The 27,401-nt window shown below is 33.0% G+C and overlaps 1 protein-coding gene across 1 annotated transcript in view; it reads left to right on the top strand.

Moving 5' to 3' along the window:
* The first annotated feature begins 1,162 nt into the window (after positions 1 to 1,162).
* Positions 1,163 to 27,401, top strand: part of bug (thioredoxin domain-containing protein bug) — a 51,357-nt gene continuing 25,118 nt past the window's right edge. The window contains exons 1-3 of the mRNA XM_089088773.1: positions 1,163 to 1,249; positions 11,964 to 12,295; positions 16,899 to 17,101. Coding sequence (XP_088944899.1) covers positions 1,213 to 1,249; positions 11,964 to 12,295; positions 16,899 to 17,101 — 572 coding nt within the window. The 5' untranslated portion in view covers positions 1,163 to 1,212. The remainder of the gene's footprint in view (positions 1,250 to 11,963; positions 12,296 to 16,898; positions 17,102 to 27,401) is intronic.

The raw sequence follows: 27,401 nt of genomic DNA, 5'->3' as shown, positions 1-27,401 counted from the left end.
AGGTCAAGAGGTCGTTCAAATGCTTATCTGTCTTTATTGCTAAAGTAGGAAAGCATTTTCTATTTTTCTCACCAAGTAATTCCCTTTAAAACACAAAATGAGCTACGAAAGGATACTCTTGGATAATTTTAATTTATTTTGTATTTAATTAAATTTAAACATTAATGAAGAGACTATGTCATTGTTTTAGCAGTTACAGTTATACTATTGAATTACAGTGTGTGCTGGTAGGCTTATACTGACAGTAGCCTTTTTTTAAACGAGGAAATAACCCAGGCTGACCCAGTTTAATTTTTTTACATTTCTTGTTCTGTGGCATGCTGAAATCTTTAGAAAATGTTGAAGTCGATAATAAATAGCGACGAAGGCCACACTGCCTTTCCATCATAAACAAATAAGTAGAATAACAAGGAAATTTTTATACAAGACAGTGGAACGCAACTCTAAATGAATATTTCGACCCTATATCCAAGGGCCGTCCTCAGCAAAACAGACGAAGAGAATAAAAACAATATAAGAGAAACTTACATTAAAGTTCAATCATTAAAACTGAAAGTTTTTAAAAAAAAATGTTTTAAAACAGCCCTAATATCATTACTTCAAGGAAGTTCCTGGTTGAACTTCCTTGAAGTAATGATATTAGGGCTGTTTTAAAACATTAAAAAAAACCCTTTCAGTTTTAATGATTGAATTTTAATGTAAGTTTCTTTTATATTGTTTTTATTCTCTTCGTCTGTTTTGCTGAGGACGGCCCTTGGATATAGGGTCGAAATATTCATTTAAAGTTGTGTTCCACTGTCTTGTATAAAAATTTCCCTGTTGTTCTACTTATTTGTTTAAGTCGATAATACAAAATGTATTCTTAAGTATGATTTGGTAACAGGGCACCCATATGGGGGGGGGGGGCCGTGGGAGGCGCCAGCCGCCCCCCTGGCTGAATGATGCTGCCTAATATTTTATATTTTTGTTTTGAGATTTCTGTTTTACAGCATTGGCAGTGCTAAGCAGACCAGATAAGCCCCCCTAAAATTCAGCTTATGGGTGCCCATGTATGGTAACAAACTTTAGTAAGTTAATAAAATCGAAACTCGCTTTGCTTAACAATTTCGTCAGGACGGTAGAAAACGGTTGAATCGTGTGTACTGTTATTTCGAAAGTTGGGAAATTTAACAGGACAAAACGCAAGCCTTTTAAATTTTATGAACAAGAAAGATGAATCACAACCTAATCTCTTATAAAATACTAATTTGTACGCTATTTCTACGAAAATTTTAAAAAGAAATGCGTGATAATAAAATTTTCGAAGTGAATCTGTCATCCTGGTAATCTTAGTGCAAGCCTCCTGCTTTCAGCTATGATAGCTAGACTGTAATAGGCTGACAACAAAAGGGTTTTTTTCTTCTACTCTCAATACTTTTTACTGATGTAACAGTGTCTAGCCTATTGCAACAATTATGTCTTTTCTCTGCTAATATCTAGATACTGCCCTTGGCTATAAGGCCACTGATTTAGCCTAGCTTTTTTTTTTTTTACTGTGATTTAAACCAACTGTTTGTAAGAATATAAAACATAATGAAAAACAAAAAAATTGGCAAATTTTGTATGTATCCTTAGGCTTTATCTAGGCATGAGAGGGGTAGGATAATTTTGCCTTCAAGTTAATATATTCAAAGATACAGAGTTTTAAAAATTTAAATTTCCACCATTCTTACATTTTTCCTTTTATCTGAGTTATATTTAGAAAGTGTATTTAATTGAGAATCAAATGGCGTTACTCTTTTGTTGCTTTTATGTTGTTTTAGAAAAAATACCTTGTGTCAAAATTACCATAATGTTTAGTAGGGGTAAGATATCCAGCAGTCAGATAGCTAATCACTGCTTCAACCATTAATGAACATATGAAACATATGAACATATGAGGTTGATTATTTCACCATTAGATTTGTCAAACTCTTCTTAATAAGTGAGCTTCACACACTTTAGGCTACAATATTTATATAGACAGATCAGTACTACCAATACAAAAAAGCAATTTTCTTTTTTTTTCAAGGAGGGCAACTGTAATTCCCCTGTATAAAGTTTTTGACCATGCTGATTCAAAGGGTGCACTTTTAATTTTGATCTGACACCATTTTCAAGGTGGTTTCAGGCTTTTTTCAAAATCATCTTAAATTTCTTTTTGCAATGAACTTTTACTTTTAAGACAAACCAAAATAATAGTCAGCATTCCTGAATCAGTGTCAGATGACAGTTTTTTTTTTCATTAGATAGCTTTTTTCTAAACATGATTTTAATCTTTTGGTTACTATGGGCCATCGTTTGCTCTTTACTAGGTTGCAGCTACTGCTGCAACCATGATATATATATATATATATATATATATATATATATATATATATATATATATATATATATACTGATAGGTAAAAGATCAATAGACAGAGGGGGAGGAGCTATCCAATTAAATTTTGTCTTTAAGTATTCAAACATAATTTCAAAAATATATTCAAAGATACAGAGTTAAAAAAAATTCAATTTCCACTATTCTTACATTTTTCCATTTATCCAAGTTATATTTTATATCCATCTATTTTTGTTAACTTTTTAATATGCTTTTCAATTATCAAACTCATTAAAGACATCAGTTGCCCATTTCCAAATAAAACTTCTCTCATACAGTCAAATTCTGAATCAAGAAGACATGGTGGACATATATATAGCACTCTGTGAAATAATGAAGTAAATACCCCCTTTTTCACATCCCCAGAATGATTAGATTTGTAATTTAAGTACCAATCACTATGTGTAAGCTTTTTGTACACCTCAAGCTCAAAACATGGGTCATTCTGGTGTACCAGGACATCAAGAAAAGGAAGGTATGCCAACAAAAGGAAGACACCAATTATGATTTTAAAGTTTTAATTCTGTTAAATTTTATTTAATTTATTTTCTACAGTTGATGGTTCTCCATGTTGTTTTGTTTCTAGGTTTGGTTTCTGTTTTGTTTGTTTTTATTCAGTTTTTTTTTCATATTTTGTTCAGACAATTTGAACATGTTTCCTTCAACCTATTCATGTAGATCTGAAGAAGATAGGCAGTTTTCCTTTCTATATACCTATTTGTATCATCCCATATTTTCATTGGCACTGTAATTCATTTTTTCTTCTCTTTTTTGTTTGTGTTGTTTAAAAAATTATCTTCATAGACAACAAAATCTCATTTAAATGTTTGATTGTTATAAACAGTAGATATGTAGGAACAATTTGAATTAGACTTACTTTGAATGAATAGCAAAACTGTAATAGAAGAAGATTTTCCTGTTCTGAGCTGTGTATTATTTCTGATATTTTTAATCACTATTTATTGGACAGCTTGTCTAAGCTGGACACCTCTATATTAAGTCATTTTTTTATATACTGTACAGAAGTAGGATTAGGTTTCAGCAAACTTAAAATTGTCTCTTTACTTAAGAAACTAAAAATACAGATTGGGTCAAAATTACATACAAATAGAGTAAATGAGTCCTATTATATCTAAGTCCATTATAAGGGGGGGGGGGGTAATCCCATTCGCTTTGAGTGTCCAGGTAGCCTATGTGTAATGCCATATTCTATCAATAAAGCAATAAAATAAAACTATAAATTCATTTTATCCTACTTCTTAGGAGATATTGGAGGGTCCTTAGTTCTCCCATCCACAACTTCTTTTAGCTTGTCCTCCAAAAGCAGGAATACTGCAAAATGTCATATACCACATCAATCCACAATAAGTAATAAAAACAAAATATTTAAAAATTATTATTATGTTAAGATTACCTAAACAGTTATAAAAGTACCAGGTAGATTTATCAACAGAGCTCTCATTCAGCACATTCAGACCAATAACATTCTTGTACTTTCCTAAGACGACTTCAGGTCTGATAGATCTGTTGACACTAACCATTATGACCATTTCACTTCTTTACTATACAGATGTTTTCCCATTGACATTGTCCCTCAAGTCCTCTCAAAGACCTTTGACATGGTTTTTCATGAGCTCCGGAAAACTAAATTTGCAGCTGCAGCTCTAGGTGGCTTTGTTGCTTGGTAGACAGAGGAATTTCCATCGGCAGAACCTAGGTTGTCCAAGAATTTTAGTTGATGGCATCCTATGATTCTCTCCCTCTACAACCATCTTAACAAGTGTTCCAAGCTGGAAGAAGTTATGGATGGAAGAACCAAGGGCTCTCTAATATTTCCTAAGAATTAAAGTGAATACATTGTATTATTATTTTTTAATTGATAAAGTATGGCATTATTCATACCTGAACACTCATTGATCATATATATATATATATATATATATATATATATATATATATATATATATATATATATATATATATATATATATATGATATATATATATATATATATATTTATGTATATATATATTGCTCTTAGATTGAATAGGAATTATTTATTCTGTTTGCGTTAAATTTTGACTTAGGCTGTTTTTTTTAGTTTCTGAAGTAAAGAGAAAATTTTAAGTTTACTGATATTTAGCCATACTTCCATATATCTAAGAATGACTTAGTATAGAGGAGTCCAGCTTAATCAAAGCTGTTCAATAAATAGTGACTGAAAACATGAGAAATAATATACAACTCAGAACAAGAAAATTTTCCCCCATTGTAGTATTGCTATTCATTCATAGTGCTGTGTATAATTGCTTTTCTTCTGATTCCAATTATCCCTGCATATCTATTATTTTTTAAAATTACTAACGTTCTTATGAGATTTTGTTGTTTATGAAGATTGTTTTGTAAACAACATGAGTCTGTGATGAAAAAAAAACAAAGAGAAAAAAAAAGCAAGTGCAGGGTTTTATGAGGCAAATGAAATACTGAATGAAATAAAACAGATATATAGAAGGGACAACTGCCTTTCTTCTTCAGATCTACAAGAATAAGTTATAAGGAAACAGGTTCACACTGTCTGAACAAAAATGTAAACAAACCAAACAACATGGAAACCATCAAAAATAACAAATAAATAAAATTAGCAGAATTAAAAATTTTTAACTAAAACACTCCTATTTTGTGTCTTGATGTCCTGGTACATCAGAATGAAACAAGTTTGAGTTTGGGGTGTACAGAAAGCTTATACATAATGAGCAGTACTCATGGGTGCCCATAAGCTGAATTCCAGGGGGGGGCAAACCTCGTCAAATTGGCACTTTTAATACTATATAATAGAAATCTCAGAACAAAAATATAAAAATAAGGCAGCATCATTCAGCCAGGGGGGGCGGGTGCCCCCCCCCCTGCCCTCCTTATGGGCGCCCATGGCGGTATTAATGTCTAATCCTTCTCCTGCTGTGAATAGAGGGGTATTGACTTCGTTAGTTGACAGAGCAATATGTATATATTCACTATGTTTTCTTAATTCAGAGTTTGATGACAGTAGAGAATTCTGATTTGGATTTCCAAATGATCCCTGATTTGGATTGGGTACTTGATCTCCTTAATGAATTTGGTAATTGAAAAGCGTATTAAAAAATTAACAAAAATAGATGGGGATAATTGAGCTAAAAGGAAAGTGTAGTTTCTATTGGTCTTCCTTATATTAAAGGAGTTTCAGACCAGATTGCCAAAAATCTAAGAAAAAATAATATTTTTACTTATTTTGAACCTAGCAAAACTATCAGATCACAAGATTATCCTTGTAAAGACCCCATCCCTGAGTTCAATAATTATGGTGTCTACAGGATTCATTGCTTCTGCAGTTTAGGGTACATCAGAAGGGTGGAACAATGCCTTATGGACAGAACATCTCAGTACTGTATGTCATTTGATAACGCCTTCAAAAATAAAAAAAACCTGAAAATTTTAATTTAGCCCTTACTGAGCATATCTATGACCACCCACACCATAACACTTTTTTTTACTAGGCTGCCTCAATTTCTCACAACAAGGGTATAGCCCAGCAATACAGTGAGGTGTTTGGCATCCATAAATATCAAAATTTAGGTTTGGCTTTTAACAGGGATATGGGTGATTTTAAAATATGTGACTCTTATTTTGGTTTTCATAGACAAGAAGCAGATAGTTTATTCACCACTGACCTAACTGTGTCCCTTTCACAATTACAAAGGCAACGCTTGCCCCCAACCCCTCAGATCAACATGGGCTAGTCCAAAAAAAACACCAGTTTAAAATGGGCAAAATCTTAAGTTGTATGTTTCCGAGCTACCTATTTGGGTTCACTTACCTAGCTAGTGAAATAAATTTTATCAAATCAGTAACTGATCTAGTATTGTGCAAGTAGTATTGTTTGTTGCTAATTGTAGATTTTGGATGAGTGGCTCAATTTTAGAGTTTAGCTCTTTAGCTTTTACATTTTTAATTCTGATTTTTTTTTTGCCATTTTGATGGTTCTCTGTGTTGTTTGTTATCTGGGTTTGCTTCCTGTTTTGTTTTTTTTATCCAGTTTGTTTTGTTCACATTTTCGTTAAGACAGTGTAAACGTGTTTCCTTCAAACATTTTCTTGTTGCGCTAAAGAAGAGAGGCGGTTGTCTTTCGAAAATATCCGTTCTGTATCATCCAGTATTATCGTTGGCCTTATAAAACCGCATTTTTGCTTTTCTTGTCTTTTGTTTTTTATTGTTTGTCAGGTGGTTAACTTCAGCAGGTGATTAAAGGAATTTCTATTGAAATCTGTCTGCTCCAAATTTTCTAGCCTGGTTAGTTCTCAATGAGGCATAAATGCTAAACAAAAATTGCAAAAGAATGAATGCTGCCATTGAAATTTAAAATTTTAATATGTGCTACCTCTTCTGGGTTTCAAAACCCCTCTTCCTTCAAAACACTCTTGACACCATAGATTTGGCTTTATGACCAGTGACTAATGGATTTGTGCTGTGGGTATATTTTTTACCATTAAAAGTCATTGAAATTATAGTTTAGCATCAGCATAATTCTACCAAAATCAGTTAAAGAAAAATTGAAAATGGAAATATTGTTGCTTAAAAATACATTGTTTATGTTAATGGCCTAAAAAATTAAATATGCTGTTTCTCCTTAAAACCAACTCTGTTCTCTGTTGCATGATATCCAACCACCGATGTAACTTTCAAAATACACCGTGTATTTAAGCTCCTGCTGTCCTGTTACTTTGCCATAAAACATTAAATCCAACTCAATCATTGCTGTCATTACTAGAAATGGTAGATGCACAAGCTAAGGCAATGGTAGTTTGTCTCAAAACACAACATCTATTATTTGCTTCTGATGTGTTCAATGGTATGAACAATTTGATTTTGTATTTGTCATAAAATAATTGCCATATAAACACTCAAAACTCTGTTATTTGTTTCCATTATTATTTATAATATTGCATAGTCATTTGTATGATGTTAGATTTTCCGACCCTTAGACTATTGAAAATGAATAAAATATAAATTTACACAAGTTAACTGAACATATTTTACGGTTCTTGCTTGAAAATAACCCTCCGTGATAGAGGAGAAATCCATAAACAATAAGATTGTTGAGCCTGCTTGTGGCTGAGCTGTGTAGCTGAACGGTTTGTATTTTCTTTATAAAATTTTCCCTGGTTGTAGGTATTTGCCTAACCAGTTTCAAGTGAATCCGGATGACTTATTGCAGAAGTTAGATGGAGCTCGGATATTCTATACCTGTCTAAAAACTGATCCCCTCTCCCCTTGGCCCACTGTACTTGTCCAATTAATCTCAAGCAGATCTCAGCACTTTTTTGCAAGCGATTGGTGAAACAATTTCTATATTTCTGCTGAAAAGATGGTGGTTGGCAGGACCGACTAAGATTATACCTGCAATTATGCATATTGAAAATTCGTTTCACGATTTTATTTTAAACAAGATGTAACATGTCTATATTTATACTGAAAAGCTTGCAGTGGGAGGGTTGAGGATGTAAGAGGGGCCACTGGCCTACTATGGAACTCTGATCACACTGATTGAAAATTTTTGTGTACTTCTGGTTGAAAACAAGTTATAGTTGTCTACTGTTCAGCTAACAAGTTGGGGGGGGGCAAGGGCCCATTTTGTGCCTTTGTCAATGAAGACTGGAAATCCTTACATGATTCCCTTTTAACATACCTAATTTTTTCCAAAACGCTGGTGAAGGTGTGTGACTGATGTACAGGTTCACTTGAAATCTGGTCGGCAGGCACTTACAGCCAAGAAGTTGTTAATCAAGAACTTTAGACCATTGACTTTACAGCCCAAGCGCGAGGAGCTCAAGTTACATTATTTTGGAATGTAACTTTTTTTATCTGCTGCAGTTAATGACTTAAGTCAGATATGTAAAGTATGTTGATTATCAGGGGCGAGAGGCTGATAACTAAACGGTTTGATCAATGACGAAGAATAAAAAAAAACAGAGTATTTCTCGCACAACACTTTCATCAATCAAGCTGACCAAAGTTTGCTGAACTTTTCACCTTAGACCTTAGATCCGCATGTCCCTTCAGAGGCACCTGGGGAATGAAAAAGAAGCCGCTGGTTATTCCCATTGGTTTTTTGCAGCCAGTATGTCCTCCCACTGGGGTGGGATTGGTGTTTGCAGGTTACAAAGACCTGTCGGGCAAGTTCGTCGTAATGCGTTTCTGGGCTTGCCTCTGCGGTGTGAACCTATTCATTGCCATTGGAGTACTGCATTAAGTAACTTGAGATTATCCATATGTATTACGTGGCCAAGGTATCGCCGCCTGCAAACTCTTATGACATCTGTCATAACAGACTGTCTTAAAAGATATTAATGATCTTAAAGATAATTTTTGTTTTTTATTCTTTGAATTTCTATTTTACATTTTTATTTTATTTTCACTTCTAAAAACTGTTTCTTAACAATTCTAGCTGTCATTTATTTTTTAAATCTGTACAAAGTTTTTTAGAAAAACGGAAGTGAAATCTCAGATCGAATATTATACTTTTTCTTTGCATAATGATAATGAAAGATCTTAAGCCAAAATTAGGAAAATGGTTATCTGTGTCACTTCGTCCTCTTTTAGGAACACAAAAATCATATTTAAAAAAAACTCCACGGATCTCACTAATAAGTTAAAAGATTTTTAAATTGGAAGAGAATTGGAAGAGATTTTTGAAGAATTGGAAAAATTCAATTCTCTGCAGTCCTGATGTTGTTTCAATTGTATTCTAATTGTAACATAAAAAGATGCAAAGGTATATTAAAGAGTAAATTACAAAAACATTTTGACTTATTCAAGGATGTAACTTTAGCAAGTTTATATGTTAAGGTTATTATGAAATTGGTTATTCTGAAAAATGAATTTTCTTTTTTTTTTGGTTTCAGGGTAGATTTTTTCAAGCAAGTGTGTGGTTTACCTATGGGAGTGACACTTAGTCCTTGGTTGGCAAACCTTTATATGGATTATATTGAAACGTCTGGTATAAGTAGTTTTAGGTTTTCTCATTGTTTATGGAGCAGATTCATGGATGACATAGTTTGTATGTGGAAATATGGTGTTGAAGCCTTTTGCATTTGCATTTTTTGCCAGAAGAAAGATCACGGATGCGTGTTTGTTTGTTTGTTTGTTTTTTTTCTCAGGGGTGATCGTATTGACCCAGTGGTCCTAGAATATCGTGGGAGGGCTCATTCGAACGCAAATTAAAAGTTCTAGTGCCTTTTTTAAGTGACCAAAAAAATGGAGGGCAACTAGGCCCCCCACGCTCATTTTTTTCCCAAAGTCACCCGATCAAAATTTTGAGATAGCCATTTTGTTCAGCATGGTTGAAAATATGATAAATATGTCTTTTAGGATGACTTAATCCCCCGACGTCCCCAGGGGGAGGGCTGAAAGTTATGAACTTTACCCAATGTTAGCATATAGTATTGGTTATTGGGAAGTATAAATACGTTTTCAGAGGGGATTTTTTCTGGTAGTGGGGGGGGGGGGAGTGGATCGGGGGATATGTGGGAGGATCTTACCATGAAGGAAGTTTTAATGGTAGAAGAGACATTGCTATGAAGGGGGCGCCGGATTTCCCAGCATTTTTTAAATAAAGATCAGAAATTATATATAAAAAAACAAGTTTTTTAACTGAAAGTAAGGAGCAACATCAAAACTTAAAACGACAGAAAACATTACGTATATGATTGGGTTCATCCCCTAGTCAATACCTCGCTCTTTAAGCCAAAGATTATTTAGTACTTTCATAAGAGCTATTTATTCTAATTAATGGCATTTGTGATTAAGGGGTCATTTTTAAAGAATTGGAACAAAATTCGAACTTTAGCTTAAAGAGCAAGGTATTTACTAGGGGGCGAATCCTCTAATATACGTATTAAAAATATAAGAATATAGAGGTTCGTTACGTAAGTTAATTCGTAAGTTACGTATACTTATTACTAATAAAAACGTTCGTAAATAAAAGTAAACAGGTTTCGAGAAAGCCATTTAACCAAATAAAAGTAAAATTAATATTAAAATTTTTTTTTTAATTATTCATGTACGGTGAGCCAAAATCAAAACCTACATTAATTCAAAACGTTCTAAAATTAAATAAAAAAACAAGTTTTTTTTAACTGAACGTAAGGAACGACGTTAAAACTTAAAACGAACAGAAAATATTCCGTATATGAAAGGGGCTGTCCCCTCCTCAACGCCTCGATCTTTACGCTAAAGTTTGACTTTCTCACAACTCTATTTTTTTTTTTACAATGAAAAACTTTTTCGTAAAGAGCGAGGCGTTGAGGAGGGGACAGCCCATTTCATATACGGAATAATTTCTTTTCGTTTTAAGTTTTAACGTCGTTCCTTACTTTCAGTTAAAAAAAAAAATTTTTTTATTTAATATTAAAAGAACTGCAGTTTCAGTCTTCAGAATTGGATTTATTTAAAAGTTTTATCTCTTTACCATATGTGCCGGGTTTGGGGGAAAAACTTAAACGGATTTTACAGACATATAACATTGATACATGTTTCAGTTAAAAACACCTTTAAGCAGTTTCCTTAATTCTGAAAAGGATATGACTCGGGGGCAATTGGGTTAGTGGGGTTTATTGTATTCCTTGTTCTTATGGGAAGTTTTACATTGGCAGAACTCACCAACAACTTGTTGAAAGATTTATTGAACATCATAATTTAATAGAAAAAGCTCTAAGATTAAGCAGGTCTCCTGAAATTGTTGTTTCGGCGTTGGCTGAGCACATTTCAACCTTGGTCATCATGTAAAATTTGATAATGCCAGGGCCATTTTCAATGACAGAGGTTATACTTAGCTAGCAAGGGAAGCTATTGAAATTAAAAAAAACATATGTTTGCAAATGGTTCAATAAATAGGGATACATAAATTTTTAATATTGATCCAATTTGAAATAACTCTTATTAGTAACAGTAACCCAAGTGGTCTGTTACGGCAATTGTCTTTTAATATTGGTGGTGATTTTTTATGTGTTTTTAGTTTGTTTTAGTTTTTTAATCTTTGTTTTTTTTTATGCTGAAGACACCTTGTTTTTATGCAGGTGAAATATCTGCGTCGTTTTTTTTTTGTCTTTTCGCTACTGGCCGAAATCTCGTTTTGTCTGTTTTCTTCATTGAGTTTTCTCTCTTTGTTTCTTCACATAATTATATAACTTCTGCATTCTCCCTTGATCATCTGCTGAAGTTTTCATTTTCATATTTGCATCTTAGATTTATACATATTTATTAAAGAAAAAAAAATGTCTGAAATGGAAATAATTTCTGAATTTCTATCGAAGTTCTGTGTTTCATATTTGTGTCTCCAATTTCTATAAAGTTCCTCCAACTACCCGTATTTCAAACATAAGATTATAGATTTCCTTTATCCAATGTTGGCGTTTTTCTCTGAACTCACCACTTAGCTTTCATCAAAGTTACAGCTGTCATATTTGTCTTTCAAATCTCTACGAAGTTTCCACAAATTAAAAAAGTTACTCTCTTGAATCCAACTTTATAGGTTTTCTTTTATGCTGTTTCATAACTGCAGCTCATTCTTCCGAATTTACTACCGACAAAGACGACGAAGCTGGTGACAATGAACCCACACGTCTTCACGATCAATTCGAGGATACTCCTGTATCTGAGAGCAATGCCGAACAAACTAAAGTAAACGAAAGTCTTGGGGAAGAAGATAATTCAACTCATTTCATTAATCCAGTTCCTCTGGGGTTTTCTGTCAGTGAACTTACAGATGTGGAAAATGAGACTCAGTCAATCTCGAAGAAAATTGCTTGCAGTAATGAAATTATCGAAAATTGGGATGAAAAATCTGACAGTCCTTCTATCAAGGTGAGAATTACCTGATTTATATCTAGATTGTGTTAGTACTTCTTCTTCTTTTACAGGTGTTTGGTATATAATCAGCCGCCGAGGGTAAAATTAGAGATACGTATTTTATTTATTACAAGAGGCAAGTTGGGGTTTGCAGTGTAAGAAGAGGCTAGTTAATTCTGGTTATTGCCACAATAAACAAATGAGAGTGAATGCTCCAAAATTCTGTTTTTTTTTCTTGTTTCTATCGTTTTTGCTCATAGTTCTATCATTAAAAGGTCTCGGCCGTTTCCAATACATGCTTTTTAGCTTTTGCTTTTTCAATTAATTTTTCTACACCTCTATATTTTGAAGAATATGGTTGGATGGGATGTATTTTGGACTAAAACAGGTTTTTGTACTTGAATTGTAAAAATAAAATAAGTATAAATAAAAACTATATTCTGTGTGAGATGAGCAATTCTTTATCACTTTATGCTAGTATTATTACAGCTTGGTTCTATTAATACTTGTAATATTGGATTTAGTATACATACTGTGTATGATACGAACAATGGTAGTTCTGGTCTCTCTTGCGCTCGGGGCAAAACCTTGATTGAACCATTTGTAAATCGGATTAGAATCTTGTATATTGTCGTAACCAAAACAAAAGGATGTACTTTATTTTTTTTTATAATTATAAAAGAGATTACAAATAAGGTTTCTAAATCTCTTGCTGAAAATTTTTGTTCAAGGTTTAACCGTAAAATGTGTATTAAAATTGATGTGTGTAGATTAACAAGGTATCTCATATACACTATCTAGTGAATTCTGAGTTTGAATTGAATTAAACTTTATTAAAAAAACAATACATAATTTAATCATTTGACAAGTAGCCGTCCATAAAGAAACAAAGCTCTGAGGACGAACGATTACAATAATCAATATCAATAAATTCAACTAAATAGCTAAAAAAAAATGTATACACATATAATAATAACAAATAAAATAAATTTCAAAAATCAATCCCTCTCGTCAAAAAAAAGGAAAAAAATTAGATAAATAAAAATTAACAGAGACCATGCTCCTCATCCTCCCATCACATTAAATAATTCTTCAATATTTTCTTAAATTGCTGTAGATGTTGAGCCTCCTTATGGTATCGCACACAATTTACCTGATTCAATGGCTCCCCACTCAACAAAATTTTTCCACCAAGACCAATCGGTGTTCCCAATCTACTATACACCATAAAATTAGTTCTACTCACATTTACTGATAAAAGGCTAAGACTAGTGAATGTATAAAGTTGAGCCGTTAAACTATTAACCTTTTCTATTAAAGATTCAAATGAATAGAAAAAGTAAGAGCAGTATCATCTGTAAACGAAGTAAGGCAAGCCCCCGGCAGGTAGAATTCCCATCGTATCAACATAAATAAGATAAAGCAGTGGACCTAGAACAAAACCCTGCGGAGCACCACTTCGGTAAAATACTGACCAGAAATAAAATCATTTAATATAACTAACAGATCTTCCAGTTAAAAAGCTTTCAAACCACTTCAGATGTAAATATCTGACACCCAAACATTCTCATCTACGTAATAAGATATCAAAGTCTACTGTATCAAACGCCTTTCTAAAATCTACAAATACTGTAAGAGCAAGTTCACCTTTTTCAAGATGAGTATTCAACTTTCAAATTCAAACTTTCAAATTCAAACAAAATTCAATTTCAAACTTTCAGTCAAAATCACGCCATCATCTTCAGCATACCAGAGAACCCTAGAGTAGAAGTTTCAAACTCCTATATACAAAAATGTGGAATTTTGATATTTTTGCCAGAAGACAGATCACGGATGCGGGTTTATTTTTATTTTTTTTTTCAGGGGTGATCGTATTGTAATATTGGTCCTAAAAGAGCGGGAGAGGGTGCAATTGAGCGAAAATTAAAAGTTATAGTATCCTTTTTAAGTGAACAAAAAGATTGGAGGGCAACTAGGCCCCCTCCCACGCCCATTTTTCCCCAAAGTTATCTAATCAAAATTTTGAGATAGCCATTTTTTTCAGTTTAGTTGAAAGATGTCTTTAGGTGTAAAATTCCCCCCCCCACAGTCCGTGGGGAGAGATCTGTAATTTATGGAATTTCCCATTGTTTACGTAAATTATTTGTTATTGGAAAGTATGCAGAAATTTTTTCGGGGTGGGGGTGTGCTTGGAGTGGATTTCTATAGGGAGAATCTTCCTGAAGGAAGGAAATTTTTGGGGATGAATTTTCCAGGGGAAATGTTAGACTGGGGGGATTTAACAGATTTACTATACGAAATTCTTTTTAATTGTCTTATATTCTCTTTGCCAAACTTTAAATGCGGAGATGTTCCAGGGGAATTATCAGGGGGCTATTTTCCTTGTGTTTTGATTTCCGGGAAATAATTTCCTTGGAAGGGGGCATTTCTGAAATGACCGAGAAACCGATTAGAGATTAAACTCTTATTCAAATGAAAAAATGCTAAGAAGAATTTTTCAGGCTGCATCGTCCGCAAGCAATTTTACGGAGAGGGGGATTTTCAGCGAGGATGGAACTGTCTGGGAGGGAATTTGACGGAAGGGGGTCACTTTACTTTGGATGAAATTTCTACCGAGGAATTTTCCGTGAGCGGGAGGGGTATCTTTCATAGAGAGTGAGCCAGATTTACCGGCATTATTTGAAAAACGATCAGAAATTAAATAAATGTAAAAGTTTTTTAATTGAAAGTAAGGAGCTACATTAAAACTCAAAACGAACATAAGCTATTCCATATATCAAGGAGTTGCCCCCTCCTCAATACCCTGTTCTTTAAAGTAAAGTTTAACTCTCTCTAAAAATTTTTTAAGAGCGTCTACTTAAACACGTGGGTCGTTTAATAGGAACAGAGTACTTTTTTTTAAAAGAGCCAAAACCCTTAATTTCCAGAGCAAGGTATTGAGGAGGTAACCCTTCATTTTACGGTCGGGGAGGGGGTCATTGTTGAGGAGGGGGCCAAATTTGATATGCAAATTTCGTTTCAATTTTTCATGTACGGTGAGCCAAATTTGAACCTGCATTAGTGGGAAAATGTTCAGAAATTAAATAAAATAAAAATTTTTTTTACCTGAAAGTAAGGAGTGACACTAAAACTTAAACGAATAGACATTATTCCGTATATGAAAGGGCTGTCCCCTCCTAAACGCCTTGCTCTTTACTCTAACTTTTCACTCTTTGTCACAACTCGACTTCTTAAAACAACAAAAAAAATTTTAGTGTAAAGAATGTGGCGTTGAGGTGGGGACAGCCCCTTTCATATACGGAATAACTTCTGTTCGTCTTGTGTGTTAGTGTCGCTCCCTACTTTCAGTTAAAAAAACTTGTTTTTTTTAATAGTATTGAAAGCGTGTTCTTAATTATTTTTATTTCACTCTAATGAATTAACTCTTTTCATTTCACTTTATGTATCAGTCCTTGTTGAGCTTCCCTGAAGTAAGGATGTTGGGACTGTTTTAAAAGTTTCAGTTCAATTTTTTTTTTTTTTTAGAATTTGGTATGATATCAAACTGAAAGGCGCTCTTAGTATTTATTCGATGATTCGAATTCGATTGACTATAAGAATTTTGTTCGATTGGATTTTGGTCTTATTTGAGCCATAATTCAATTTTGCGGCTCAAAATTGTAGAGATTGGCACTTCAATGTGGCAAGGTCTCTTATGTTACGGAAAAGTAGTACTAGATCTAAAAAATTTCGTTCTAACGATACCGTTCCCGATATTCTACTACCGATGGCTCTTTGCCATCACCCAGGGAAGAAAATGAAAAAAGAAACAAAGAATAAGCATGTGACGGTGAATAATTTGTCGGGAACACTGTATAAATTTGAGTTTGTGCACAAAGGACCCCGAAACCCGTGATGTATTATTTATTGGACATGCTGAATTTGCTGGTATAATTTTCATCAATTTCAACTCTTTTTAGGAAATTCTCCCCCTTTTCTAAATTTTACAAGTGCAACTATTGAAATCTTTGATGGGTAACTAACTTATTGAATTTTACGTAAGCTGGGATCACCATAAAAATCATAAACTTTTGAAAATAATATATATATATATATATATATATATATATATATATATATATATATATATATATATATATATATATATATATATATATATATATATATATATATATATATATATATATATATATATATATATATAGTGTATTGTTATCACAATAGTTTCTTTTTTAGAGTTTTGGTTTTTGTTAAATAGGGTCACTTTTTACTTACGGTTCATTGCCATAAACCATTTGATTACGACATATATATGTTATTCATTCTTTATTCGTGCCATTTCCTATACTAGTTTAAAGAAGAAAAATGTCGTGAGCTATTGAGTTCACAAAATTTGTTTTTATTTGTATATTCTTGGATCGCCAGTTTAGCACCTGGTTGGTTGTATGTAGAGGGCACATGCCCTAGATTGTCCTCTACTTACTTGACAAATCGACATGCAGCTTCATTGTGTTGGCATCTAATTCAGCTACAAGTTTTACAATTAAAAGAATTGAAATAACCATCAAAGTAAATATCTATTTGCTTTACTTTCTGTTCAATTTGAATCAATTTCCAGATCGTTGATGGTCCTCAATTGAACTCTTTCTTGGTCCATAATCCAAATATTACTAACAGAACTAGTGTTGCGCCTTGTGCTCTGGTGTATTTCTACGCTCCTTGGTGTCATCACAGCGCTAGGGCTGCACCATTCATGAATGCCCTTCCCAGAGCCTTTCCAAGTATTCCAATGCTGGCTACAAACTCAATGAAGTATCATAGGTAGGTTTGCTTATAACCTCTAAGCTGTTTAAAAAATGAAATACGAATAAAACTGGTTTGTTTATCATTGTTGACGTCAGACTTAATATGTTGACCTGGAAAACACTCTGAACTTACGTCAGGTGTATACGTGTGCAGATCTATTTATATCATCAAATTTGGCCTGTGTTGCCTCGTGATTTTTTTTTTTTTTTGGTTTCCGGACTACTAATAAGCTTTCTTTTTCAGTACATATTTCATATGTTGTTTACACGTGGTTAAAAAATTGTATTTCCCAGGGGAGTTTTGATGCTTAAATGTTTTTCTCTCGTTCAGACGTCAATAAAAAGTTTTAAAAAAATAATGAATTGAATAAAAAATACCTTTTACATGCTAAGTTGGTCTTAAGTAGAACAAACAACCTATAATACTTCTTGAGTATCTCTTTCATCTATCATTACCTGTTAGGGATGTGATGAAGCCTTTGAGTAAGGAAAAATGTATGTAATTCATTTTTCTAAGTATAAAAATAAAATTGGTCTATGGTTTTGTCTTCTGTCACACTCGGGTTTACGTGGAGACCAGATGGACATTTGCCTTGCAGAATTTGAGGGGTAGCAAGAGTTTTTTTTTCGAAAATGTTTTTGTTTTTCTTTTTCGCAGAAGCGTAAATTTTTGGAAGCGAGGCCCCTCCTTAATTGACACGCTTCTATAAAGAGGTGCATCGAAAATTTATGCAGATTTTCAATCCGTGTTCCCAAAAGTTCTCCTTCCCATGCACCCTGAATTTTACAGTAAAAATATTATTAAAGAGATATTGTACAGAACTATGGCCGATCGAATATTTTGGATTGAGTATTCAAATTTTTTCTTAAAATTTAGATCGCAATCCAACTATTTCGTTTTGAAGCAGAAAAATTGAGAAAGCTTCGCAATATTCGTAAAATCGACCCGTGATGAGACAGTGTTAATCGAAAAACGAATAGAAAAACTTAGAAAAAAATTCCCCAAAAAAAACGCATAAGAAAGAAAAGATCCGTATCAAGATTTAAAACGACTACAAAAAAAATCGTAAAATAAATGAAATTTCAAGTGAAGAGAACCTCTATGAATGAATAAATGAATCTAAGACAAACATAAATTAAAAGGAATAATCACATCAAGCTTAAAAATAGCGGATGCTGCAATTGATGAGTAGATGAAACGTAAAACGAACAGAAATTATAATGAATAATCAAGTCAAACTTAACCAAACAGAAATCACTTTATTTAAGTGTGTGGCTAGCCCCACCCTAAACCCTGTGAAAGCTAGAGCGTTCCAAAGGCAGAGCGTAAACCCTGTGAAAGCCAGATTCGATCTTTGCTTGAAACAAAATGTAGTTCCTGTAGTTTCTCCTAATATTGTTTCTAGTTTCTTATAGCTGTATCTTATCATTCTCATATTCAAAAATACGAAATTGTTTACATTTTCTAGAATTAAAAGTCGTTATATTTTAAAGTAATCTTGCTCATTAGTCTGATATTTCTTAAATTTTTACCCATACTATCCTACTTTTTAACATCTTTCTTTCAAGTGCAGAAAAATTTAATTGCTAAATCGTTTATTGATTCAATTCAAAATACTGCCTCAGCTAATTAAACAGATTGCGTCAAAAATTACGTACGTTCATTTTAGAAGTTTTATTTGGGGATCTATTGTCTTTATGTTCGAAAGACATAGAATCAGATGGATAAGTTTTCGCCAAAAGAGTCTTTTTGAAATAGTAAAATTAAATTGAAAATCACGAATTAGATTATTCTGAGGAATAGATTTTTTTTTTCTTATAGTCTTGATTAGTATCGTCGTTTTCAAATTTTGTCGTTAACGTTTTGACAAATAAAACCCTACTTTTTGAAAGAGAGGTCGTTCTCAAGAAAGAACGGATTATATTAAAGCATTTTAGAGGATTTGAGGGGTGGGAGTAGCCCCGCTCTTAATTATGGTAGACCTTATTTATAAACCTTAAATGTAAATAAAACGGAGTAAATATAGTTTTGGCTCTTTATTTGGCTGCTTGTACAAGTTAAGCAATATATTGTGAACATTATTTGCAAGTAGTTTTTGACGGTTTCGTTGAATTGAGTTTGGTTTTTCCTAAATTAATTCATTCAGTTTCCTTCGCTTTTTATCAAAATTACACTTCCATCTTGAAAAGGGAGGAATTGCGATTTTTTAATGGATGGGGGGGGGCTAATATAATATACGCCACATAGAAGGCTATTTTTTGAAAACCAAGGTGATTCAAAAAGTATGGTCCGGATTTAAGCTGTTTTCATCTTTTTTCCAGACAGCCAGGCACGTAGGCAGGGGTGTTGATTTGGGCTTATGCCTCCCCCCTCTGAAATATAGAAATTGTCACGATTTTCTGTCTATTCAAAACTTCTTTTTTCTATTCTCTTTTTTTCAAATTCCCGTATAATTTTCTTATTTCTGGATTTTTTTTTTAGTCTTTCCTAATCCCCCTCCTTCGCAATAAATTTCTTTGTACATGTGTGACGGCAGTCTCTATTTGTGGCTTTCCAATTTTTAATGTTTGGAAAAAAGTGAAGTCCATTTCTTGTTGTTGACATAATACTGACAAAGAAATTGACTTGGGAAACAATCTAAACTTGTATAAAAAGTATACTCAGGAGGATCTATTTATGCCATAAAATAGAGTTTGTGTTTTCTCCTGATTGTTTTTAGGTTTCTTTGTTGCTTTTTTCCTTTTTATTATATTACTGAAGTAGGTGGTGGGTATATATATATATATATATATATATATATATATATATATATATATATATATATATATATATATATATATATATATATATATATATATATATATATATATATATATATATATATATATATATATATATATATATATATATATATACATTATATATAATGTATATAATGGTGGTGGGGTACCACCACCAGTTTGTTTAATCTTATTGACCTTGGTGAATTAAGTTCATTCTTTTGAGAAGTTAACTCACTGCCGCTAAATTAGCAAGTAAAACAGTCGTTCACTTTTTCAATTACAATCGTAAAGTTGAACAAAAAGTTCTATCTACGGGACCGTAGGGGACTCCTATCTACGGGCATTGTAGGATAAAGCCACCGACTACCACAACATATCTGCGATGGGTGGATCTAAAGACTCTGTAGCAGCTCATCATTACCACTCGTTGATAATTTGTCTCTTCACTTGCATGTTCAGTACACCTAGGAAGAAAGTGTACTCAAGTTCTACGGTGGAATATTTGTGCACTCTATTCTCAGTGCGTGTTTTGAATTTCCTACAGCGACATTTCTTCTTACGCCTATAACCAAATGACGCTCAGATATGTTTACAATCTTTTATTAATAAGCTCAAAAGAATAATGATAACGTGAAAGTTTTTTTTGTTATAAAATTGAGTCTGCGGTGCCTTGTGATTGGTTTCGGTAATTTTAAACTAAATAAAAAAAATTGTTTCATGTGAAACTAAAAAGTTACAATAAACCTTAAAATGAAAAGAAATCATCATATGTATAATCTGTACTCATCAGGAATGTAATTTTGCGAAAACCTTAGTAGGCCAGAGCCAAGGTCATGTCCAGGATTTTTGTTCGGGGGCGGTGTACAAAAAAATATAAAAAAAACGGCAAGCCAAATTTTTTTTTACGAATTTTTGTTACGTTTTTTGATTCGGGCAATAATTTCGGGGAAAGGGTTCAAGCCCCCCCCCATACCAACTGGATACGACCTTGACCAAAGCAAGTGATATTTAAATATTCCCCTTTTTTAATGAACAGCCCCTTTTCACGGTTTTATTGTCATTGTCTTACATCAGCTATATTTATGGCTGATTGATATAATTACTGACGCAAGGCTAGCAAAGAAATTGACCTGGAAAACACTCAGATATTGTTGATGAAATTGACTCATGTGGTTCTATTTATATCCTCAGAATTGGTCTGCGTTGCCTCGTGATTGTTTTGGTCTCCAAGCTGCTAATAATTTTCCCGAATACAAAAATAAGATCCAAAAGTCAACATTATATAATATAACTTGTATTTCTAGTGTGCGTTCCATTGCTTAAAGCCTTTTGTAGACATCTAAAAATAAATGTTTTATTAAGAGCTTGATTAGTCATTGAATGACTCATGGCCAAATTGTTTAACTTAACATTAATATTTAAACATATAAACATAAGCATTTGAACTTTTAACATGTAAAGCATTTGCTTAATAAAAAAAAAAAAAAAAAAAAAAAAAAAAAAAAAAGTTGGCACTAAATATATACTTATAAACTAGGAAAGGATTTACAGGGGTTTTGTGTGCATTGTGTTTGTGAACTTCTCAGTGAATATCCCCCTTTTCCCCCCAAGATCAATAAAGAAAACAAAAACTATGTTTTACTGATTGAAAGGTATACATTTAAATCAGATACATGTATTTTTTCGTGTGTTCTATAATTTTATGGCAAAAATAAAATATTGTGTTGAAAAAATGGTTCTGTCCTTTTTGGGTATTTATCCTTATTTTCAAGGAATATTTTAAGGGAATTAGAAAGTTAAGAGTCTCTCAGGTTCTTTGACATTCAAATCTGAAAAAAGTGGAGTTGATTGATCTGGTCTGCGAACAGCTCAGATGAGATATTTTGCTTATTGAATTAGATAAAAGTTGACCAATTGGCTTAGAGAGAAATTCATTTTTAACTAAAGACCAATATTCACAAAAAAATGATATCAAACAGACCTACCACGTGAAAATCTATATAGATTTGTTTGTGGCAGGTCTCAGTATTTTACTCACTTACTACATATATATTGGGTGAAAAAAAAAGAAGAAAAAATCCAATTTTATAAATAATTAAAAAATAAACCTCTTGGGAACCGTGAACCAATACTTACAGATGGCTTAGAATACTTATTAATTGATTTAATCCATCAATTCCTTTTGGAGGATAAAATGAAGCCCTTAAGGTTTGAGTTCCCTCTGAAACAAGGAATCGTATGACAAGCTTGCAGCTGTAGATCCCACAAAAAGACGAAACACTTGTATCGTTGAAGGAAATTGTCCTTTTATCGCCGATTTTTTAGCCAATTTCAAACATATTTTCAATTTAAAACCATGTACATCGAGTTTGAAAACGTAATTTAGCGGATGGATAGAATAGAATCTCAGCTAGGGAATGATACCAGAATTGTCGCTTTTCGTTGATAAGCCGTAGGAGAGTAGGAAAATGAAATAATAAAAATTGCATAGGGAACATTAACCTTGGCTTTGAGAGAAAAATATGCTTTATTTTTCAAGAAGCGATGTTTCATGAAAAACCAAAGTGAAGCTCCATTTTTTATGCATGGGAGTTCCATGGAAAAGCTAAGCTTCATCTTTTATGAAAGCAAAGACACATGTAGCCTTCCGTAAAAGACTTCCAGTATGTGCGAGTGCGGGAAATAATTGAGAGGATGGTCATTTCTGTGTTTTATAAACAAACATTTATGAACACCGTGATAAATTTAGGAAACTCTATTAGGCGCTGAGGATATTAATTAGGTGCTGAAGACCCTTAAGCGCTTGAAGCATCTTTTACTTCATTATTCATGGTATAAGATAGTCAAACATCTAATAATCATAATTAGCAAAAAAATAGAGCTGTGAAAACCAGGGCTCAACCCCCCCGCCCTCACCAAATTAATAGACCTGCCAATAATACCTCATAAGCAAAATTACGGGTATGATTCACCTTCTAAATTAAATGTATTATTTAATTTAATAGACTTGAACAAAAAATTGAATTTGAAAACCTGAATAGCTGATCTGTCCTAACAAAAAAGTTAACAGAATATATTATTTACCCTTGACGACAATTACTTCTTATAATTTTTGTTTTGATTTATGCTATTTTGAATTTGCCGTGCCGGGATATATCTCCCTTGTCCTTCTCCTGCTCCAATTTGTCATTTTTCTTCATTTTTTGTTTTTTGTTCTTCTTTATTATATTTTATTTGTGTCTTTTGGTGGATCATAAATTTATTTTTCATAAAGGGTTTATTTTTCATAAATTAATTTTTCATTCGAGTTTAGCTAACTATATTTTTGTTTGTCTATGTTGTGTTTTAAATAAAAATCTTGAATTTTCTAATAATTGACATATTTCGTTTACTTGTTGTACATTAATAAAATATTGAGAAAAACAGAAAATAGATCATTGGAATTGCCTTGACCGAAAACAATATACATGAAACTTACAATCGCTTTACTTGGACAACAAGGATAATCCCGTGGCTTGAACAACAAGGAAAATCACTTTTTTTTTAATTTTTGCCTGGGAGTCACCATCAATGTCGTCTTTTTTTTCCGCATGTAGCGGAGCACTGGGACATCATAGAGAGTTGTTTAGGGGCTCATTTCAAAATAAATTGTTATATCTAGTGTCTTTTTTAATTAGAAAAACATAACATTGAAAATGATTTATTTAACAAAAACTGTAGTTTCGTATACAAGATCATGAATGACATCATAATCGTAGGTTATAAGTAATATTTGTCATTTTATAATACTATATATGCCATTTTATATCATTTTATAGTAATATATATTATTACTCAAAGTAGTTATACACCGTTCCACATACATCCTACACACCAGTTCATTGTACAGACATAGACATACAAATACTACACAAAGACTGCTGCAAAGACATAGACTATATAGACTAAGATTGCCTGCAATAAGCGGGCGCTGCAATACCCCTAAATATATATTTACACCAACAATCCTTTTAAAATTTTATTTTGGATAAAACGTTTTAACTCAGGAATGCATGCATCTTAGTTTTGTATAGTTTCCAAACTTAATAAGACCAGAATTAGTATCAAACAATAAATAAAACCCAAAACGAACAGGTATTAAATAATCACATCAGAAATGACGATTAGAGATACTGATATAGGCGAATAAATGAAGTATATGCGAGTAGAGTATAAAACTTATACTGAAGTCAAACTTAACATAAACATAAAAATATTACAAACAGAAATTTGGTTACTGCCCATCCTCCTCCCCTCTAACCGTAAACTTTTTAAAGTTCATTGTGTCATTTGTGTTTTATCAAAAACTATACGAATTTTGAACAGTTTCCTTTAATTCTTCAAAACATCGACAACAAATAAAAAATCGAATCGAATCATTATAATAAAGATGATTGGATAAAATCAAATCAAGATGGCTGAAAAGAACAAATTAAAAATAAACTGAATGTTTAATATATAATGATATTAATTCCTGGAAATCTTAGAAATTCAAGTTTACAGACTTTATTTAATAAGTATTTTTTATTTTCCAATGTTAGATAGTGTACAACGTGCATAGTACTTTTTGGTTTTGTTCAATATTCCCCTCAATATTCCCTGGAAGTTTCGACTCAAAACCCTAGCCGTTCCTAAGAAATTAAAGATACGCCCATCTGACGATCTTGATTTTTATGGCGTATGTTGATTTAGTCACCATCCCAATCAATTTTTCGAAAAGTTTCAACTTAATACTCTTAGCTGATCCTGCGATATTGTATATGCGCTCTTTTGGATTTCATTAGATTAATTTATTACAAATCGACTTAGTTCAACATGATCAATAGGTAACCGCCCATGGGAAGACATAAATGCACTGGCACTGGGTGGTTACCACAAACTAATTCAGAGTACTTAAAAAATAAATTCTAAATTTCTAAGTAAATTTAAACTTTATTTTCACACATACTGACGAACAATCACATAAAACACAGAAAAAAAGGAAAAAAAGAAAATAAATAATAACATATATCTTCAGCCTCTGAATCATGGTTCCTCACCCCCCCCCCCTAACAAAAAATTCTTTACTTTTTTTAAAAACAAATTCTGGTGTTCAGCCGCATTAACACTATCTGGGAGGGAATTCCATACCCCCTCGCCCAGATGTTTCATTTGAAATCCAGTTCGATTTCCACTCCTATACTCTGTTACCAGATGTCATGCAAATCGCTATTTTTTCGAAAAAAAAAATCTAAAAACACCGATAGACAGACTTCATGAAAACAATTGTAACTAAAAACCGCAGCCCGGTTGTCACGAACTTGTCCCACATCTATCACCTTTAACTTCCTAAAACAAGCTACTGTATTATTAGTTCTTTAACGTACCCCCTTATCAAACGGACTGCCTTATTCTGTAATACCGGTACACCCCTAAAATTACCAAAAAATTGCTAGCCCATAACCCACAGCCGCACGATATATAAGGGCAAACAATCGCATAATAAAGAAGCAACATCACCCGACCGGTAAAAAGTGATTCAGTTGACGTATAATTCCAAGGCCTCTTGCAACTTTGATGCCACAAGGTCACTGTGACGTTTCCATGACATATTGCAGTCTCGATAAAAACCTAGATACCTCATTAAATAACCCTGTCCTAGAGAATTACCAGAAAATAAAATTCACCCGCCAAGACCTATTGGGTTACCCATTCGACCAAAAACAATAAAATGTGTCTTTTTTACATTAACCGCCAACATACTTAAAGACGTAAAAACACTGAAGTCATTTAATACCATATTTACGTTGTTAATTAACTCATCCACAGAAACACCACGAAAAGAAATAGCGGTGTTATCTGCGAAAGATGTAAGACACGAATCACGAAAATAAAATCTGCACGTAACCTCGCTGCACGTAAATCTGCGCGCACGTAACCTCGTCTAAATTAACCTTAAAAAGAGTTGACTTTAAGAAAGAAATTGTTACTTACTGAGAATTTTTTCATAATTTCTTGAATTAAATTTCTACATTGTGTAGCTAAGTGAAAACTGTTTGTGATAAAGAGAAGAAAAAAAAGAATTGTTCTGTTATTGAAATTTCCAGACTTCATTTACACGCAATAGATACCGAGAGTTCATAACACAAAGCCGTACGATATATAGGGGCTAATAATCGCATGATAAAGAAGCAACATCACCCGATCTGGTACGAAGTGCTTCAGTCGACGTATAATTCCAAGGCCTCTTGCAAATTTTGATGCCGCAAGGTCACTGTGACGTTTCCATGACATATTGCAGTCTAGGTAAAAACCTAGATACCTCATTAAATTACCCTGTTCTAGAGAATTACCAGAAAATAAAATTCACCCGCCAAGATCTATGGGGTTACCAATTCGACCAAAAACAATAAAATGTGTCTTTTTTACATTAACCGCCAACATACTTAAAGACGTAAAAACACTGAAGTCATTTAATACCATATTTACGTTGTTAATTAACTCATCCACAGAAACACCACGAAAAGAACTTTTAAGCGTTTTCTGACAAAAGATGTAAGATCTTAGCACATTGATGAGTGAAAAAAACGCCGCTTGAAAATGTTTCAAGTGTTTCAAAACAATCATACAATGCAACTTTTCCACACGCTCGAATTTTATCGTTAACTGCAAAAATGTCCGATCCGTTTGAACCTTGCAAATACAAATTGAGCGTCTACTGAAACACGGGGCTGTTTAATTAGAATTGGAAGCTTTTTTAAAAGTCCTAACAGCTTTAGCGTAACAAGGTATTGATGAGGAGACAACCATTCATATACGGAATAAATCTGCCAAAATAGATATGCAAATTTTGCTCTAATGTTTCATGTACGGTTTGCCAAATTCGAACCTCCATTAGTTGACCAACGTTTAGAAATTCAGTTAAAGAAAACAAGTTTTTTTAACTGAAAGTAAGGAGCGACATTAAAACTTAAAACGAACAGAAATTATTCCGTATATGAAAGGGGCTGTCCCCTCCTCAACGCCTCGCTCTTTGCGCTAAACTTTTTATTGTCTAAAAAGTAGAGTTGTGACAAAGAGTCAAATTTAAGCGTAAAGAGCGAGCCGTTGAGGATGGGACAGTCCCTTTTATATACGGAATGATTTATGTTAGTTTTAAGTTTTAATGTTGCTCCTTACTTTCAGTTAAAAGAAACTCGTTTTTGTTTTTTTTGTTTTTTTTACAGTAGAAGATATGTACCGCGGCTACCCATTTCCTCACACAGTATTTTAAATATAGGAGGGCTTGTAAGGGTTTTGTTTGAATATAATTTTCAATTTTCACAGCTGTATCAAGTACTTTTTTGAAATCATCGGGCAATGCTTTGGAAACCAGTGCTTCTTTGTGAAGGCTACAGTGTGTCCAAAAAGCACACAGACTTTGTTCAAGGACTTTCGTAACCATACTGTTATTTTTTCCACACTTAGCCTGCGCACCGTCCGTGCGTATACGAAAAAGTTCTTCCACTGTAAAG

This window comes from Artemia sp. Qi Xiang Cuo, chromosome 5, assembly GCF_049724085.1.
Source record: "Artemia sp. Qi Xiang Cuo chromosome 5, ASM4972408v1, whole genome shotgun sequence".
In the NCBI taxonomy this organism is placed as follows: Eukaryota; Metazoa; Arthropoda; class Branchiopoda; order Anostraca; family Artemiidae; genus Artemia; species Artemia sp. Qi Xiang Cuo.
Note: the sequence above shows the minus strand (reverse complement) of the source record. Positions and strands in the feature narration are given on the sequence as shown.